Consider the following 17,593-nt stretch of genomic DNA (forward strand, 5'->3'; position numbering starts at 1 on the left):
ATGAGTCTGTAACAGTGCTTCCGGTTAGGTCCGACAACTTCCGGGATGCCGGGTAATCACAACATCAGCTGCTGTGGCCAAGATGGCGCAGAGCCTGGCAGAGTTGGAAGTTTCCCTGGACGCTGACCAAGCTGGGCACCAAGGGAAATGTGTTATGAGGCGTTGCAGAGGACGGCCCAGGCTCACAGACACCGACCGAGCTCAGAGGCGTCTTGAATCCCGAAAGAAGTACGATGTGAGGAGGGTGTACCTGGGAGAGTCGCACAAGCTGTGGAGTGAGCTCCGCAGGCGGACCAGTCTGAGTGATGCTGGACTGGCAGAGTATCTGATCCTGCTCAACTCCACCTATGGAGACAAATACCAGCAGAAATACTGCGGGTAAGCAGTCACAGCTATTCTCTGTTTCTTTGTGCTAAAGTCACCTTACGTTAACCAGACCGCGCAAATGGTCTGCTGTCATATACTAGCTATTCCCTCAGCTTCACTGAGTGTTGCATTGTTTCTAACCTGACAGCTCACTGTCCACATCAACGTGTTTCTGCATTACAGGAAGAAAATTGCTCCAGAAGTAAAACAGAAGAAAGGTGAGTGGTGTCACTGACACATGGAAGTATTTTCTACACCAGTCACATGTGTTTGGGTGGTGTGTAATAGCTGGTTATGTTAGATCAGTTATACATTGGTAGGTTGCTCAATAAATCTGTTATTTAAGCTCTCAGCATGAAATCTGCTTTTCTGCTATTTTTTAACGTGATTTGAGAAAGAGAAATGTGCTTGGAGACAAATGGTTTCATTTATGTTTTAAGTATTAAGAAGCCTTAATGCTTTAATAAGCAAAAAAATTAAGATAACGAGAAGAAATACATGCAGTCTGAGGAATGACAAAATGAAAATATTATATTCTAACTAGAGAAATAGATGGATACATAACTATCTAGTCTTATCTAAGGAAGAAGTCCAAAATGTAACTTTTCCAAATCAAAATCATGACTTTATTACTTTAATGTTTAATTTATTAACATTGCGATTCTTCTTTTCCTGCTTGGTTTCAGTTGGTTTACATTGCACAGAAAGCCCAACTCTTAACTCACCGCTACTTCATAAAAACAACATACTATAACATCCCTTTTTGAGAGTGAGAACAAACACAGGGCTGTATCTGAGCCCTTAGGCCTACAAAACTGTGACATTTTAAGTAGTGGTTAAAATTGAATTGGGTAAATTGCTGCACCCCTATTGCCTATTACACCCCTATTACATCGACATATAGTTTTGAGGTTACAGACAGTGTCACCTTTACATAGTTTGTCCACCAGAGAGCACTGACAAGTTGATTTTTCAGGAAAATGTCCAGCTCAGTATATAGCTTGGTCAGAAATCTCAAAAACAGTAGACTTGTTTATTTATGTTGTGTTTATGTTTAAAAAGATTACCATCTGCTGATACATTGTATTAAATTTTGAAACTTCAAATTATCAATATCAGGAAATAAGTCAAATTTTTGTATGTCTAAGTACATTTTTCTTATTGAATCAAATCTAGAGATAGTAGAATACATTATAATTGTGTAATAATAACAACTTCATTTTGACTTAGTTTCTCAAAATTATGTCTTGACATCCCCCAATTTTTACCCAAAAGTAAAATTTTGGACTTATCTAATAAGAGCTGAAATTATATTATTTGTTGATTAAGCAATTAGCTGATCAACAAAAAGATCTGCAAATATTTTAAAAATGGATTTGAGTTTTTTCACTACATTACATTACATTACATTATCAAGTTCCAACCTAAAATATAAGGTCATGCTGTTTTTCTTTGTTTTTCGTGAAAATAAATTTAATATTTTTTTATTTTTTATAATCTTGGGCTTTAGAAAATTGTGACATTTCAGGACTTTCTTCGGGTAAGAAGTAGAACTTAGTTTCTTTTAGTTTTTTACTTATAAAGTTGAACACAGATATGACTTTGTGTCTCATAAGAGTATTTATATATTTTTTTTCAGTCCTAACTTTTCATCCATTTTGTCTCTTTACTTGGCAGAAATGAGCCTCCATAGAAGGGTGTTGTGTGTATTATATGGGCTATTTTGCCTAAAGAATTGTTGCTCTCACTCTCCTGATAAGTGGATTAACATGTAGATTTAAAATCTTCTCAAGTCCAGTTCTTCACTTATCTGCGACCTGACTTCTGTCTGACTTCTGTCGTTCCCCAGGCAGGAAGGAGCGAGTCTCCAGCCTCCAGAGTCTGGTGTGTTGGTACCAGGAGCACTCCTGCTCCTGCCCTCATGAGCCCCAGCTCAGAGCCCTGGAGCCCCAGCCCAACTTTTCCACTACTGCCATCTGGCAATGTGACTCTGACCACTCATTTGTGCAATACCTTTTCTCACCACCGAGGGAGGCAAGTGACTCTGAGCAAGAAGGGGAAGTGAACGAAGAGGGCGATGGAGAGAATGTAGCAAAGACGGACATGCCTGTCGCTAAAGGTGTAGTGAGCAGGAAGAGGAGAAAGGAGGCTCACAAACAGTTCAAAGGTGCAGTGACAACTTTAATCTTTGACTCATTTAGAGCTATTCACTTTCATTCTTGACATTATAAGTATTTGAATATGTATCATTAGCTGGTACATCCTGAATTCCTTGATCAACAAGTTCTTTATCTGCTTTTCTGTAGATGTGGAAGAAAATGAGGATGTTTCTGAGATACAACATTCCCCCATGAGCCCCATAAAACAGACTTCAGCTCTAGACCACCCGCCCAGTATAGAGGCCTCTTCCAAGGATGTTCCACTGACAGGACAGCCGGTCTGGGAGATGGAGATGGTCATGGAGCAACAACAAGGCTCCCCTGCAGCAGCATTTTCCTCCGTCCCCTCAGAGGAGGAGGCTGAGGAGGCTGAGGATCTGAGGCAAGAGAGAGACGGAGAAGCGGAAGAGATCAGGACTGTACCGCACGGTTACGAGCGTGTTACTGTGACGACGTCCTTAGCTGATAAACTGGAGAAGGCAGACGAGGACTTAATGCTGACACAGAGCTTGAGCGGCTCAGTCCCGCTGGGAGCTCAGCCGGAGCTGTCCGTCCCGCCGCCCATGCAAGAGCAGAGCGAGCTGTTTGACCCTCAGACTCTGCAGACGGTGGTGACCAGCTGTGAGATTCCTGACCAGAGGACCGCTTTGGAAGGCTCACAGGTGTGTGACTGAGTACTTTACAGAGATGTTGGTACACACAGAGGAGTGTACTATTTCTATTCTCAGATGTCACCGTTGTTTTTCCATCTTTTCCATCCCCAGTTAATTATCATCACTGGCCCCAGCTATGAAGCCCTGGCATCAGAGGGCATCCAGCTCAACATGGGCGGCGGAAACGTGGAGGAAGTCACCTGCACTGTCATCGGGGGTGTCACCTACAACCAGGTTTGCGCGTCTGACTCAAAACTAAGAACAGCGGAGGATGAAGACTCCATGACAGGTGCGCTACATTCAGAACTGACTGCATTTTTGGGGCCCTTACTCAAAACGCATACGGGGGGCTGAATCCAAATGTAGAACTTCCCTCCGTTATGTCCCCCCATAAAGATGGGGGGTCAAGGTGCGTCAAAAAGAACTTTTAAAGTTTATTAAACAAACCATGAACCAACCAGTATCAAGTCAAATAGTCAAAACAAAAGCTGATGGGCCTGCCAAAATAAACAAAAGGAAGGAAACCCACAAGAGGCTGTACTGCAGACTGAGTGCTAACCTCTACCCAAACACAACACTATCAAACCAAACCTAACGGATGTAGGGTGAAGTGTATGTGAGATGTAAATGGTGGCCCCATAAGTGAATTTTGTCATTCATTTTAGACATCTGAAAGGTCAAACAGTTTGGTTGATGCTGCAGGCTGACTCAATAAGCTGTTGTGCCATGAACTGAAACTGGCTGCTACCTGTTTTGTGTTTTACAGAGTTAATTTGCTTACAGCACTGTGCAAGAGTCATGTAACATAGACGGTAATGACTACCCAGGTGGTTATTTATGTTCCATGCAAACATCATTCGATCTACGTGGAGATAAGACTCTTTACCAGAACACTGTGTATGCATGTACAAGAGATATAATGGAAAAGTTTAGCTGTTCTTCACCCTGAAACTAAAGTGAAAGTAGAAAGTCCTCAGGCTCTGAGTCCATCCAGGTAATTTTGATGAACATATTTGAGGTATTGGCCTTAAATCCAGATTTTGATCCTTGATTTGAGATGCGGCAGGAATAAAACCTGCAACCACTAGTTTGAGTTGCTGCAGGGAACAGTTTTGGCAGAGCTGATTTGCATCTGCTTCTGAGACATTCTGCCAATAACCCATAATGTTTACTCTACCATGCTGCTGTTGATTGACGAGTATGAGTTTCCTGCAAAAAGCACATTCTGGCTGACATCCTCTGGATATTACAAAATGCTGTCAGAGATATCTAAACTGTTTTTTTAAACGTATGTAGCCATCTTTTAGGCACCGTAAACTATAAAATGTAAATAAAATTCAAATAAATTGGGTCATAAAAGAAAGATACTGATGAGATAGATGTTGAGGAGTCAAAGACACTCTATTGCAGAAACCTGGATAATGTAAAATCACACACAAGAGTAACCAGGTTTCTTATGGTCCGTGTCATATCCTGAACATCATTTAAACCAGCATTTGTCACATCAGGGACACTAGTGTGCATGTGAAGGTACTAACTGATGACATGACACAGATCAACAGTTGAATTAAGATGAATGGAATTAAAATATATTTTCTTTGGCACCAAAGTTTGTTTCCTGTTGAGGGTTCATGTTGCACACAAATTGTAAATACATGTGTTTCCATCCACCAAAGCCCTGCTTTGTTGATCAAGAATTATCAATGAGTGTGCGCTGTGTGTGCAGAGCCTTTAATAACCCCTAATAAAGACTAAATTATGTAATATCTGACTTTTCTTGGAGATTAGTCATGGAAAGTGAAGTTTTTCTTTTGTATCAAGCAGCAGAAAAGTTGTAGAATGATGTGTTTGAGTTAATTTGCCAGTGCTAAAACGATATATATTGTGCAGCCCTATTGCCACTCATGGCAACCAAAAAATTGAGTGCCAATTTCTCAAAATGCTTGCCATCAGTTTTCATACTGTTTCTCTGCAGGTTTGAGCGACAAACAGCTGCTGCAGCCCAGTGTGGATGCTCTGGAGCTGGGTAGTGACAGAGAGCTGCAGCGGAGTCTGAGCAGGTAAGTGGCAAACATAAACTGCATGGTGAATTTGGGTCACATTCAGACACACTGAGAAGGATGTAAGGTCGAGGTGCACAGCAGAGATCTGCTCCTCTTACTGTCCTCTTGTTAAGTCTACAGCATGTGTTTTTGCAGCGTCAGGTCAAAGAGAAACAGGCGAGGTCCCGTCATTGAAGCAGATGGGATGCTCAAGATGTTCCACTGTCCATACGAGGGCTGCAGTCAAGTCTATGTCGCTATTAGCAGCTTTCAGGTAAAACAGCATTCATGCCTCACATTTCAGCTATGTTTGTTTAGCTTAAGATTACACTAACCATCTGTCTGGTTCACTTCCCTCTCTCTGCAGAATCATGTCAACCTCGTTCACAGGAAAGGGAGGACCAAAGTTTGCCCCCATCCAGGCTGTGGGAAAAAGTTCTACCTGTCAAACCACCTGCATCGCCATATGATTATCCATTCAGGTGGGCTCACAAAGGGACACTCGTCATGTCTGAATCTCATTGTCATCAACCTTCAAATGTAACAGAATCTTTTTACAGGGGTCAGAGATTTCATCTGTGAGACGTGCGGGAAATCATTTAAACGTAAGAATCACCTGGAGGTTCACCGGCGGACCCACACAGGAGAAACACCGCTGCAGTAAGTTATTAAAGTTGAAAACAAATTTCAGTGTTATGTTGTCAGGTGAAATTTTGTTGTCGGCGGCATGAGGGTGAATAGACAGTGACGAAATTTTCATTTTTGGGTGAACTTTAAGGACGGGTTCATTACATCACACTAATGCAGAAGCGAAACTGAATGAGTATGCAAGAGGATAAAGAAATTCATCAATAAAAGATGCGAATAATCAGCTATACAACTGTCGCTCTTCTTCTCTCTCACCCACGTCATCTGTCAGATGTGAAATCTGTGGCTACCAGTGTCGCCAGCGTGCGTCCCTGAACTGGCACATGAAGAAACACACTCCAGAGGCCCACTACAACTTCACCTGCGAGTTCTGTGAGAAGAGGTTCGAGAAGCTGGACAGTGTTAAATTCCACAAGCTAAAGAGCCACCCAGACAAGCAGGCAACCTGAGGTGTCCAGACGCTGGTGACAGGAGCCGAGCAAGTACAAGTTGGCCCTCTGAAACCAGAGGGAAACTTCCAGTGATGAGACAGACTTTCCTTTGCTGTGTTTGTCTTACCTCTCATGTCCAGGATGATGTGAACCTGTGACCACGCAGTGAATGAAGGAAAAAGTGGGCCCGTCTGTCAGCTGTGCAGGACACAAGCTGTTTCAGAGTACAGACACTGGGTTTGAACTTAGTTGGTACAGCAGGAAAAAAAACGTTGTCTGCTGTTGATTGATGATGTCCAATTGACCGTTCGCTGAACCCCACCCCCAAACAGCTAAATTAATAGCTAAAATTATCGACAGAATGTGAAAATAGCAATATTGACATCATGATCAGATAGCTACCAAAGTTAGCATGCTAACCAGTTAGCCCTGACCTGTCTGGTACAAAGCTCCTGTGTTAGAACTATAAACACGAACACTCCCCTGGTGTCTGTGCTCCCAGTTTAGACAGCGAGACGTACATGCAAACTGAGCTAACTTACTAACAGCAGCTACAGTTAGCAGCATATAGCGGTTACTCTGGTGAAATGCTGAAATATGAATTAGACAGCTGGCCAGATCTGACATATTGCACCTTAACAACAAGATGTAGACACAGCTGTTCAGTCAAACAGATTTCTCCACCTGTTGAGCTAAACATACTTCTTATATGAAAATTTTGGCTCGTGCTCTAATGTGACAAATAAAACATTAGCACGGCTGCCTAACTAGCTTCCTCCCCACAATAGTAACCCTTCAATACTTCCAATGGAAGCAGCATTTCATACTACTTTGTTTTTTAAAGTGTTACAGGTTCCATTTAAAAAGCCCTGTTCATGATAGCACATCTACTATGTAGTATTTCCACACTGTGTGGGAGTCAGTCCAGGATGCTTCAATGCGAGAGTGAAGCTAAAATTAGCGCCTCGGTTCAGCAAATCTTATGAATCACACCATGGCGAAGGCATGACCCACTCCACTCTGTCGATCTTGCCCTTATATTCTTTCCCTAACCCTAACCAATCATCACTCCTCACACCCAAATTTAACCAACCAAAACAATGATGGCAATGAGTACTTGGCAGTCACAGGCAGATTAGGACGGGCCATGCTTTCGCAGAAGGTGGATTCGTAATTTCGTACTCCTTATTGGATTTGGGAAAGTTTGCCTTCCAGCAATTCCAGCTAAACTTCACCAAACATAGTTCTCATCTTAGAAGTCTTTTCTCTTCTAATGTTATAAGTGAAACACACTGTTTGAAAATATGAATATAACACAAAGCTAACCTTTACATTATAACAAAATAAATCCAATCCTACATTTTCCTTATCATCCTTAAAATTCACGGACGAATAAGCTCCACACTGAGACAAAACAACAATGCTGCTTCATTAATTCTAGCTCTTCTGCATTAATTACCAGCTGGTGAGGATGCTAACATTTTGCCAGGAACATGTAGCCTCAATCTTTTCATGTATGCAGCCATCGACTTCATATGAGCCCTTTACTGGATTCTTGTTTTAAAACAAGTCAGTTTGAAGCCAACCGGAGAGAATGTTTTTAGCCAACTCATGTAGCTTATTTTCCAATTGTCTGGAAGATTTCTAAGAATTTTGAGCGGTAAATCTGTCTCCAATATTACTGTTAAGTCCAAGAAAACAGGTGCAGCAACAATATGGAGGGGTGGGCTTAGCGAACGGTCATTTCAAAGTTTGATAAGAAAAAATATTTTGCAACTGCCTAACAATGGTGTGGTCCACTGAAGATCATTTTAATATGATAGCTTGGTCCATTGTTACACCATCATGACAAGTTGTTATTTGGGTCAGTGGGTGAGATGTCACTACATATGTGTGCTAATATACTTGAAATTAAGGCTGTAAAATTCCTTCATTGAGGTGTGAGTGTTATCTGTTGCCCCACACTGCTCTTACTGACTCAAACGAAGGGGTTCTCCTTTTCAGTTCTTCTATTATTGAGCATCTGTTGTGTGGGTCAGCAGTCTTGATCTTATATTTTTTCCTTAAAATCTGTTCTCAAGATCCCAGAGTCCTGACTCACAGGCCCCGAAGAGAAATCCTGTGAGTTTAATGTGACAGTTTCTCAGGAAAGTTCACCTCAGTCTTCTTGTGTTGCTGTCTTTTGTTGTGTCTGTGTTTTAGTTTCTAAGAAAATGCACTTTTTCCCCCCCTTTCCTGTCAGTTCTGTTGACTGATGAATCACTAAAACGTGAATATGACTCGTATTTGTATTGTTTCTTTTTCTCACATTTGTTTGGCACAAAACAAGGTGTTCTTGCCTCTTGCATAATGCGCTCAAGGGTGTGTTTGTGTGTTTGTGACAAAGTGTGGGGTGTGCTTAAATAGTAAGAAAAGGCATGAAAAGCATAAGTGTCATAACACCTAGTCATAAAATTACATCACAGGTACTGGACCCTTTCAGTCAGCTGAATACTGGACATGTTCATTGTTACTACATGTTTGGTTTAGCTCCAGTGAACAGAAATCCATCTTCTGAATTTGGTAATTCATTTTAATATTTGATGAGTTTACATATATTCATTAACTTTATATAAGCCCATTCCACACCTTCTCTGATCAGCGACTCAAACATTTCATGTCCCCATGAACATGCTGTGATTGATCATCAGTATTCTGCTGCTGTAAATAATCTATCCTCCTCCATTGTCTTGCAGTTGAGTTAGTAATATCCACCTGTCACAGTCTCTGTGTTCCTTAATGTCTGCTTTAAATCACTGTGAAGTTCAGAAGAAGCATATGGTACACTGTACAATGTCAGAAATATGACATTGGAGGAAGTCCAAGGAGCAAAGCGTGACGTTTTTATTTATACTGGCATTTTATTAGTTTTTTTATAAGTTTAACATTTAAAAAAGTTTCTCAAAAATACATTAACCTTGCAGCTAAGCAACAAACCCAAACCACACACACATATATAAATTAGAAACCAGATAACCTGACGGGTCTGACTGGATCATAGTCAGTGAGCAGGTCAGAAATCATTCAGTGCTTTAGAAAGTAAAGGTTTGAAGTTTATCAGTCTTTCTCTAGATGAGATATGAGTACTGGTGTTCAATGTTTGCATGTACACAAGAGGCCTCTGCTGCATTTGAATGAGCTGGAGCCTTCCTTTTATTTGTGTGGGTAATTATCAAAGAGAGCCTTCTATTCTACTGTGGTTTGTGCAAATGAGCACACCTCCCCACGTCATCAAGGTAAACAACTTCCTTTATCTTGCCGTCCCCTGGAAAAACACACCCTGCCAACACGAGTGGTCATTGTTGCCCATGAATCGGCTCAAGTCGAGAATCCCCACTTCTGTCCAAAAAGTGGCAATTGAAGAATCTTATGAGCACTTGCAGAAAAATGTTCCCTCAAAAATAGAAACGGTAACAACTGCAATTCTGTGAAAATTCATTTGCTGAGAGAAACGAAAAGCTCCAGTAACCTACAGCTATTAGTTCTGTAAGGTTGAGCTTAAAGACACATTAACTCATTATCACCTTATACTGTGTATTGTTGTGGCTTACTGTGTGAGTTAGAAAGTAGATGGGGTACCTATTTACACATCCAGCCGATAAGGAGAAACACTGGCATTTATTTGAAGTTGTGCCTCTGTTCACCTGGTGAATCTAAATCCAATATTGACTGTAGCTGTGTTTGGGTCTCCTGGTCTGGCTCTTAGGCTGCTAAATGCTCCATTATGTTCACCAACTAGTCACAAAATGTGTCCGTCTGCTGTTTGGTGCTGGGCAGGTAGCATACAGACGTTGAACAGAGTTTTCTTTTCACAGAAAATTTGAATGATGTGGCAGCAAACAAGGCGGATGATAGTGCGAAGACTGAGCCAAACAGTTTTGGACCACAAAACTAAAACAATGAGTTAGAGATATACAGATTGTTAATAAAAAATACTGATTGATGATGATTTTTATGAAAATGAATCATTTAAAAAAATAATAATACATCAACAGAGCTTGTAGAAAGGTGCAGAATAAAGTATCTCTTTTCCTTAAAACATCATTATGGTTATGAATTAATAATTTTACAATGTTTGTCGGGTCCAAAATGATTGTTTTGTTCATTCTGTGCAAGAATTCTGACAGTTGGTTCCAGCTTCTAACAAGGTTTGTCAGCCAATAGTATAATGCCGTAGGAATCACATGGTACCTGTGATGTGTCATCAGCACCGACAGTCTTGGCAGTTGCTCAGTATCTGTACTGCCTTAATGTAAGCTAGCAAGCACATTGCCTCTGTTCAATCTTTGGTGAATGCGCAACGGGCAGGATGTAGCCAATCCGAGACAGAGTAGGGTTGGTCATGCCAAGCAAGGTAGTGTGATCTAAAATAACAGAGCTCCAGCAGTAGCAACTTTATGTCTGCTGACTGACTGGAGTGTATATATTTCATAATAAATGTATGAAAATATATATTTATATAATGCCTGTTACATTGTAAAGCACATGGAAGTTATGGAAGTAAAGTCTCGTCTCCAAACCAGGCGTTTCAGGCAGTGCAGGAGCAGTGTTTTCAGTAAGGGCTTTTTCACTTTGCAGACTTTTTACATGCACAAAAATGCTTCATAACACAATAAAGGAAAGGCAAAAACCCCAAAAGCATAATTTGACCTCTTTAAAGTAAGAAGAAAACCAGTGAAGGACTGGGCCAAACAGACTGAATCATACAAACAACTGAATAATGATAATATCACGATCAACCATGTCAAAGGCAGCATTAAGGTCAAGTTAAACTACAAAATGAATTATTTTTCTGGAAGAACTATTTACTGGAACATGTTGTTCACTCTGTGGATGGAAAGATAATAATATTCCAGCCTGTAGCTCCTAATTACAAAGTAATTTGTCATATTTACAAACTGTGTTCAAATTAGCACCTTCAAACAGAGTCGCATATAAAGCTGTAAAGACTGCAGTACATACAGGTGTTCTCTCTCTCTCCCTCAGGGGCGACCGGCCTAACTCCATGGTGATGTGTGTTATTGCTCAGCAGCTTTGGTCACGCCCACCTGCTCCCCCTCCCTTTGCAGTACTTCTAACCAGCCGGCAGCCTTAAAATAAAAGCAGAAAGCAGAAAAAGTCACTCAGAGGGAGAGAACGGCAGGAAGTGGGAGACAGAGAGTATATTGTGGGTCATTTTCAGAGGACAGAAGAATAATACACTCCTGTACTGCTGTTATCTCGCAGTCAGTCTGCTCCCACAGTAGCCTCCTCCATCACCAGAGTGAAGGACTGTGAGCAGTGACCCAGCCTCAGAGCACGTCCTTGGATATTTCCTGTGAAAGGTAAGCCAAATGATAACTAAACTTAGACAAGGCTTTGACTTAAAGTTATACGGTAGCTTGTCTAAGTGACTTTCAAGTCTTTTGGTTATGATTCAAGTGCCGTACCAACATAGGGAGGGATCCATCCAACAATGATCCTTTGTCTCCTGAGACCTGCCTGCAATTATTCCGCTCAATGGCGTCCTTTGAGATTTGTCTGTCTCTGTTTTGGATGGAAGTTGGTCACTCAGAGATGTTTCAGGTTTTGTCGATCCAAGAGCGACAGATACAGACCATGTATCTGCTCTGCTCACATATCTAACAATAATACACCAAAGAAGAGCACCTCCTTTTCTTTAACCTGTGTTTTCAGAGGTAATGGATGTGCAATCTATAACATTTTCCTGTCATTGCTGTGACTTTCTGAGACTCCAGCATGTTAATACATCACTAGGCTGACTCCTGGGTGTCAGAGTGCAATCACTGACCATAAGGAAGTGGGAAAAACTCAGAGGAGTGAAATGAGAGGGAGTTTGGGGAGTCAAGGCAACCAGTCATCATGTTTCTGAGGGCAATCCTGACCCCCGAATGTATGATTAACTTGATGACAACCAGCTTTAGTTTAACAGCAGAAGCAGGCTAAATGAATTGACAAGCCACTTCCTGTTGTGGGTTCTTGAGTGGCTATTTATGTATGTGTTAAATGAGTGAGAAAAACTGTTGCAGTAAAGTGAAATAATACTGAGGAGACAGAGGCCACGAGGGATGTCCCAATTATATGCTATACACAATAGGGTTCTGCTCAGTCATTGTCGTCGGGATAACGATTTGTCTGTTTTGTCACGAAGCACAAAGGGCACTGTTCCCCATCTGGGAGGTCTACACACACACACACACACACACACACACATTTGTAAGTGAGAATCTTGAAGTTACTCTAGGACAGTAGAGGTTGTAAAGGAGGTGGGAGGAGAAGATTTGGAGATATACAGTGTGTGTGTGTGTGTGTGTGTGTGTGTGTGTGTGTGTGTGGGTGTGTTTGATGAGTTGATGAAAGCTAAATGTGATGTATTTGTCCAGTGTATTGTGTATTTGGTCATTAGTATTAGGATCATAGTTGAACTCGTTCCTGAGTGCTGGGTGAGTGATGGATCAGCTGGCCAGCCACAGAGTTTTCTATGCAAATACACTCTACAGTCTTTGTTCCTTCAATATACGTCATTTGTATCCATGTTCCCATCACTCTTTCCCTTATTATCTCTGTTTATGATTTTATTGTCAGTACCAAATGTTAAAAGATTTTAATGCCACATGATATAAAATGTGAAGAGATGAAACATTTCCTCGTCAGCTGTGTAGATGTATAACTCATGCGTTCCTTTCCACATTTGCATGTCAAATGACTCAGTGAAACTCAAAAAAATACTTCCTCAATCATTGCTCTCGTTAATTCTAAACTAAACAAAACCCTCGCCTAAGTTGCACACAAGGTGACACACGACAGTAAATGAAAGGCTCAGGGCACTCAGAGTGTTTGAGAAAGATAAGTTATTAGGCTTACAAAGGGAACAAGGTGAGGAGTTGGGAAAGTGGCAGGTGTTTTCCCCTCCCTAGCTCTCTCCTCTCCACTGCACAGAAAAAACAATCCCACTACTAATACGTCACCTTACCGGCAGTGCATAAAGACATAGTGAAACACATCATCAAGATGACTACCACTGTGCACACAAATGACTGATGTGTGTGAAAATTGTTGTTAAATCCTTTTATAATGGATGAATAAAGGAACTTAAAGATACAAACGGTAAAAAGTTCTAAACAGTGTTGTTTGAAAAACCTTTAACAATGCCTCTTTTTCCTCCATAGGTCGAACAATCAGCAGCAAAAATGGGATGTTTTGGATTCCTCAAAGTGATGATGTTTGTTTTCAACGGCATTATCTTTGTAAGTTTTATGCTCAATTAGAAATACTTCAAAAACTATGATTTTATCTTCTAGAGAAAAAAACCCAGCTACATCTGTGTGCATCGGCAGGAGGTTGTTGTGCAAAAGATGAATGAACATGTCCAAAATATGAATTGGAGACATCCTCTCTGTTTGATGCAGCTGTCCAGCTGTTATTCACATTTTATTTGGCAAAAATACATTAGTGGAAGAACAGTACTTTAAAGGGAACCTCAGCAATTTAGCATTTCACTTCTAACTTGCCTTCAAGTTAGATCCCTAAGATGGGTTAGTATGGGTTTGCAGGCTGGCGGGTGGGGACTCCCCATGACAGTTCAGCTGACCTTTATGTGTGACACTGATGTAGTTTCCCTTAAACATTATGACTTTCCCCACTCCTCCTCTCTTCCTGTCTCTTCTTCTCCTTCAGTTGGCAGGTGTTGCCATCCTGGGTGTTGGGATCTGGGTAAAGGTGGACAGCGGCTCCATCTTCAACTTTCTCGGGAAAATTGAAAATGTTCCACCAGAACTCACACAGGTGCTCAATGTGGGCTACCTGCTGATCGCATTAGGAGCACTCCTGCTCGTCATCGGCTTTCTAGGCTGCTGTGGAGCCGTCAGAGAAAGCAAGTGCATGCTGCTGCTGGTAGGTTGTTCTCAGCTGCTTTAAAGAGAGTCAAAGGAATAGTTCACTGTTACGCCTTTAACCTTTTTTTTGCCAAGAGTTAGATTAGAAGATTGATACAACTCTCATATTTGGACTTAAATATGAAGCTGCTAGTTAGCTTAGCATAAAAATCATTGATGTTGACGCTAAAGAAGGCACCCTGTTGTTGAAGTCCAATATAAGTGCTCCGGCCTTCGTTGCAAGTTATCGTAGTTTTAATACCTAAAGTTTGTCAAAACGTTTTGAGCAGCAGACACGTAACCTGAAGTTTTGAGTGCGCAAGATACAGAAAAGAGTGCTGTTTTCACACCTTGGTTTTTTATACAGCCTAGATTATGTCTTGATTAGTGAGTTTTACAGGTACAGGCAGATTTTGTTACCCTTGAACAGAAACCAGTGGTTTCCTGTTTCAAGTCTTTGTGCTGGTAGAAGCTTAATATTTACCCTACATACACGAGAGTGGTATCAATCTTCTTATCTAAGTCTTTGCAGGAAAAGGAAATAAGTTCACCTTTTAAAAAAAGCTTCCTTTAAAATGTAATTATCAACCATTGGTGCATACAAACTTCTCAGTACTTTGCATCCTAATTTGGTGCAAATGTAGCCACATTTCCAGAAAATGTGCAAACAAAATAATGAATAACTATTAGGACTGAGAAATATATACAATATATACCGTTCTCGTGATACGAGACTAGAAACCGCCTGAGAGTTTGGATATTGTTATATCGTGATATAGCATAAGTGTTGTCTTTTCCTGGTTTTAAAGGCTGCATTACAGTAAAGAGATGTCATTTTCTAAACTTACCAGACTTTTCCACTTGTTTGAATACTTGCCTTTACCCTCTAAGTCATTATATCCACATTACTGAAGATTATTTGTTATAAATCTCACTGTGCTAATGTTTTATGAAAGTACCAGTCCCTACAATATTCTCACAATATTAATACTGAGGCTTTTGGTCAAGAAATATTGTGATTATCACCTGCTATCACACCTTTAGACTCGTAAACAATACAGTGAAATCAATTTAAATGAAAATGAATTTAAATAATTTTAACCTTATGATCCCCTCCCCTAGTTTTTTATCATCGTCCTGCTGGTCTTCATCGCAGAGGTTGCTGGAGCGATTGTGATCTTGGTATTCAGACCATTGGTAAGCACACTAGGGAATTTATCACACAGATGATACTGGTAGCTGGATTATCACCACCTTTTGGCTCTTGGACCCAAAAGCTTCTGTATTCTTGCATTTTAGGCGGACGAGTTGTTTACCAAGGTTGGCAAAGCTGCAGTTCAGAACATCAAGAAGGACTATGGGGAGAATGCTGACATCACAGGACTGTGGAATTCTACGATGAGCACAGTATGTATCTCTGCCAAACAATGACAAAAAGATCTTTTTCACGCCATTTCACTGATGCTTTGTTTAACATATACTCTCTTTGTGTCCACTTTAGTTAAAGTGTTGTGGATTCTATAACTCATCAGACTTCGAGTTGTCTCCATATTATGTGGACCACAACCGGCAATACCCACCACAGTGCTGTCCAGGCACTGATAACCCGTGTAATCAAACAGTGGCCGACGGTGTCATGGTATGGGCGGCAAAATCATCCACCTGCATGATGGAAAAACATCTTGTCTTGTTTCCTGTTTTACGTCTACTCTTTATTTTCTTTCAGATCACCGGTTGCTTCCCAAAGATCAAGCAGCTAATTGATGACAACACGGTGGTTATTGTAGGAGTGGCGCTGGGAATTGCAGCTCTGGAGGTATGACTCTCATCCTCTACATGTGTAGGACCCCTTCAGATAGGCTGATATACATCAGATAAATCTGATTAATGACTGTAAATGAAGCCATATTCAGCATCTGATGACTGCTGCCAGACTTTTGACTCAGACTAGGAAACATGACCACGTTACACTGATCCTGGCTTCCTTTACACTGATAACCTGTTGTTTTTAGAATTGTTTTTGAATATATTATTGATTATTTGCAAAGCTCGAGAGGCCTCACTCCAGGTTCTTTCACACATCTGTTATTGCCCTGTCGCTTTCAACTTCCTGAGATCCAGAGATGCGTCCTTCCTTGTTTTATGCATGAATACACAGAGGCGTTAGAGCATTAAAACATGCCTTGAATTTTATATCATATCATTACACAGCATGCTTTCTTGTACACATGTAGTTTCTTTGCTTTTTTAATTGCATGTTTTACTAATATGTATATTCTCCTCAGATATGTGCCATGGCTGTCTCCATGATCCTCTTCTGCAGAATAAAATCCATGAGCGCCTAAATGCAAATAGCAAAGGGCTTTTAAAAGATCATTTCTAATCACTGGAGCCTCTCTGCTTCCTGTTCGGCCTGTAGAGGAGTGAAGGGCTACGTCTTTATCATGCAAAAATGCCTCATCATTTAGAAGAGTAAATGTCAGATCATGTGCAATCAGAATGACTGAATGATATAACAAATCTATTTTTTACTACATTTAAATCATTTAATAGATGCCTATAGATGTATATGAATGTACATTATGTTTTTCTTCAGAGCGCTACACTTTGTAAAACAGGCTACACACACCGTCTACTTCACCAGAGATTATTGTAAATGTCAAACAGGGCTACTGCGTGTAACACACAGCCAATTAATGAGGAAATACACGATAACTCCATTCATTGTGATAATTAAACAAAGGCTGGTATGTTTGACACAGGAACCACTGTTGTGAATGTTGTCGCCATGATTTGGCTTGTAAAATAGCAACAGAAATGATGGATTATTTGTATGTACATGTTGTGAGCTGATCAATTTTGAAATAAAGTGCAAAGTATTTGTAGACCCTGGTGAGTTTTTTGCAGATGTTTTGAAGAGGAAGACGAACCTACAAACTGCAGTAAAAAGTAAACATCATTGTTCTACTTCCATTTTATCACGCTTCAGCAGGCGAGAACATGAGGGGTAAACGTGTCTTTTCAGTTACTGAGTTTAAATTATAAGTGGACTGGATATTTGCACTACTAGGTCTGAAACTATTGTGTTAAAAACAGTGGAAACATGAGCTCTGATTTCCCATCAAGTTTCCCAGGTAGAGTCAGGATTTTTATTTAAACAAGATAACATACAACACATACACTGTTTATCTGAAACAGGACCAAGCTAATTGTCTTGGTTTATGTAGTTCAATAAAAGTAAAACAGGGTGTTAGTGTATCACTCGCAACGAGCAAATGCTGTTTACCCTTGCTGTTAGATAAGCTGGCTTATCCATCTGAAGTGTGTGTTCATGGAGGTCAGACCATTTAGAAAACCGTGAGTCCAAAAGCTGCAGGTTGT

At 40.7% G+C, this 17,593-nt stretch overlaps 2 protein-coding genes across 2 annotated transcripts; both read left to right on the forward strand.

Moving 5' to 3' along the window:
- Positions 1-40: 40 nt before the first annotated feature.
- On the forward strand, positions 41-8,578 carry znf653 (zinc finger protein 653). The gene is made up of 10 exons (XM_084371349.1): positions 41-378; positions 550-584; positions 2,216-2,533; positions 2,673-3,187; positions 3,290-3,467; positions 5,154-5,238; positions 5,377-5,494; positions 5,588-5,702; positions 5,781-5,880; positions 6,140-8,578. The coding sequence occupies exons 1-10, from the start codon at positions 83-85 to the stop codon at positions 6,315-6,317; spliced, it is 1,938 nt and encodes a 645-aa protein (XP_084227475.1). The 5' UTR covers positions 41-82; the 3' UTR covers positions 6,318-8,578.
- Positions 8,579-11,473: 2,895 nt separating this feature from the next.
- tspan34b (tetraspanin 34b) lies at positions 11,474-17,076 on the forward strand. Its single transcript, XM_084370415.1, has 8 exons — positions 11,474-11,662; positions 13,508-13,585; positions 14,016-14,231; positions 15,335-15,409; positions 15,512-15,619; positions 15,714-15,851; positions 15,939-16,028; positions 16,498-17,076. Exons 2-8 carry the CDS (start codon positions 13,529-13,531, stop codon positions 16,555-16,557), a joined length of 744 nt encoding a protein of 247 aa, XP_084226541.1. The 5' UTR covers positions 11,474-11,662; positions 13,508-13,528; the 3' UTR covers positions 16,558-17,076.
- The last annotated feature ends 517 nt before the right edge of the window (positions 17,077-17,593 follow it).

This window comes from Pagrus pagrus, assembly GCF_965226575.1.
Source record: "Pagrus pagrus genome assembly, chromosome: 13".
NCBI lineage: Eukaryota > Metazoa > Chordata > Actinopteri > Spariformes > Sparidae > Pagrus > Pagrus pagrus.

Bases quoted from the DNA above. Each gene is read 5' to 3' on its own strand.
- tspan34b (XM_084370415.1), top strand. From the start codon at position 13,529: ATGGGATGTTTTGGATTCCTCAAAGTGATGATGTTTGTTTTCAACGGC. The intron at 13,586-14,015 runs GTAAGTTTTATG...CTTCTCCTTCAG, and splicing joins TTTTCAACGGCATTATCTTT to TTGGCAGGTGTTGCCATCCT. The intron at 15,620-15,713 runs GTATGTATCTCT...TGTCCACTTTAG, and splicing joins GGAATTCTACGATGAGCACA to TTAAAGTGTTGTGGATTCTA.
- znf653 (XM_084371349.1), top strand. From the start codon at position 83: ATGGCGCAGAGCCTGGCAGAGTTGGAAGTTTCCCTGGACGCTGACCAA. The intron at 2,534-2,672 runs GTGCAGTGACAA...GCTTTTCTGTAG, and splicing joins GGCTCACAAACAGTTCAAAG to ATGTGGAAGAAAATGAGGAT. The intron at 5,703-5,780 runs GTGGGCTCACAA...ATCTTTTTACAG, and splicing joins CCATATGATTATCCATTCAG to GGGTCAGAGATTTCATCTGT.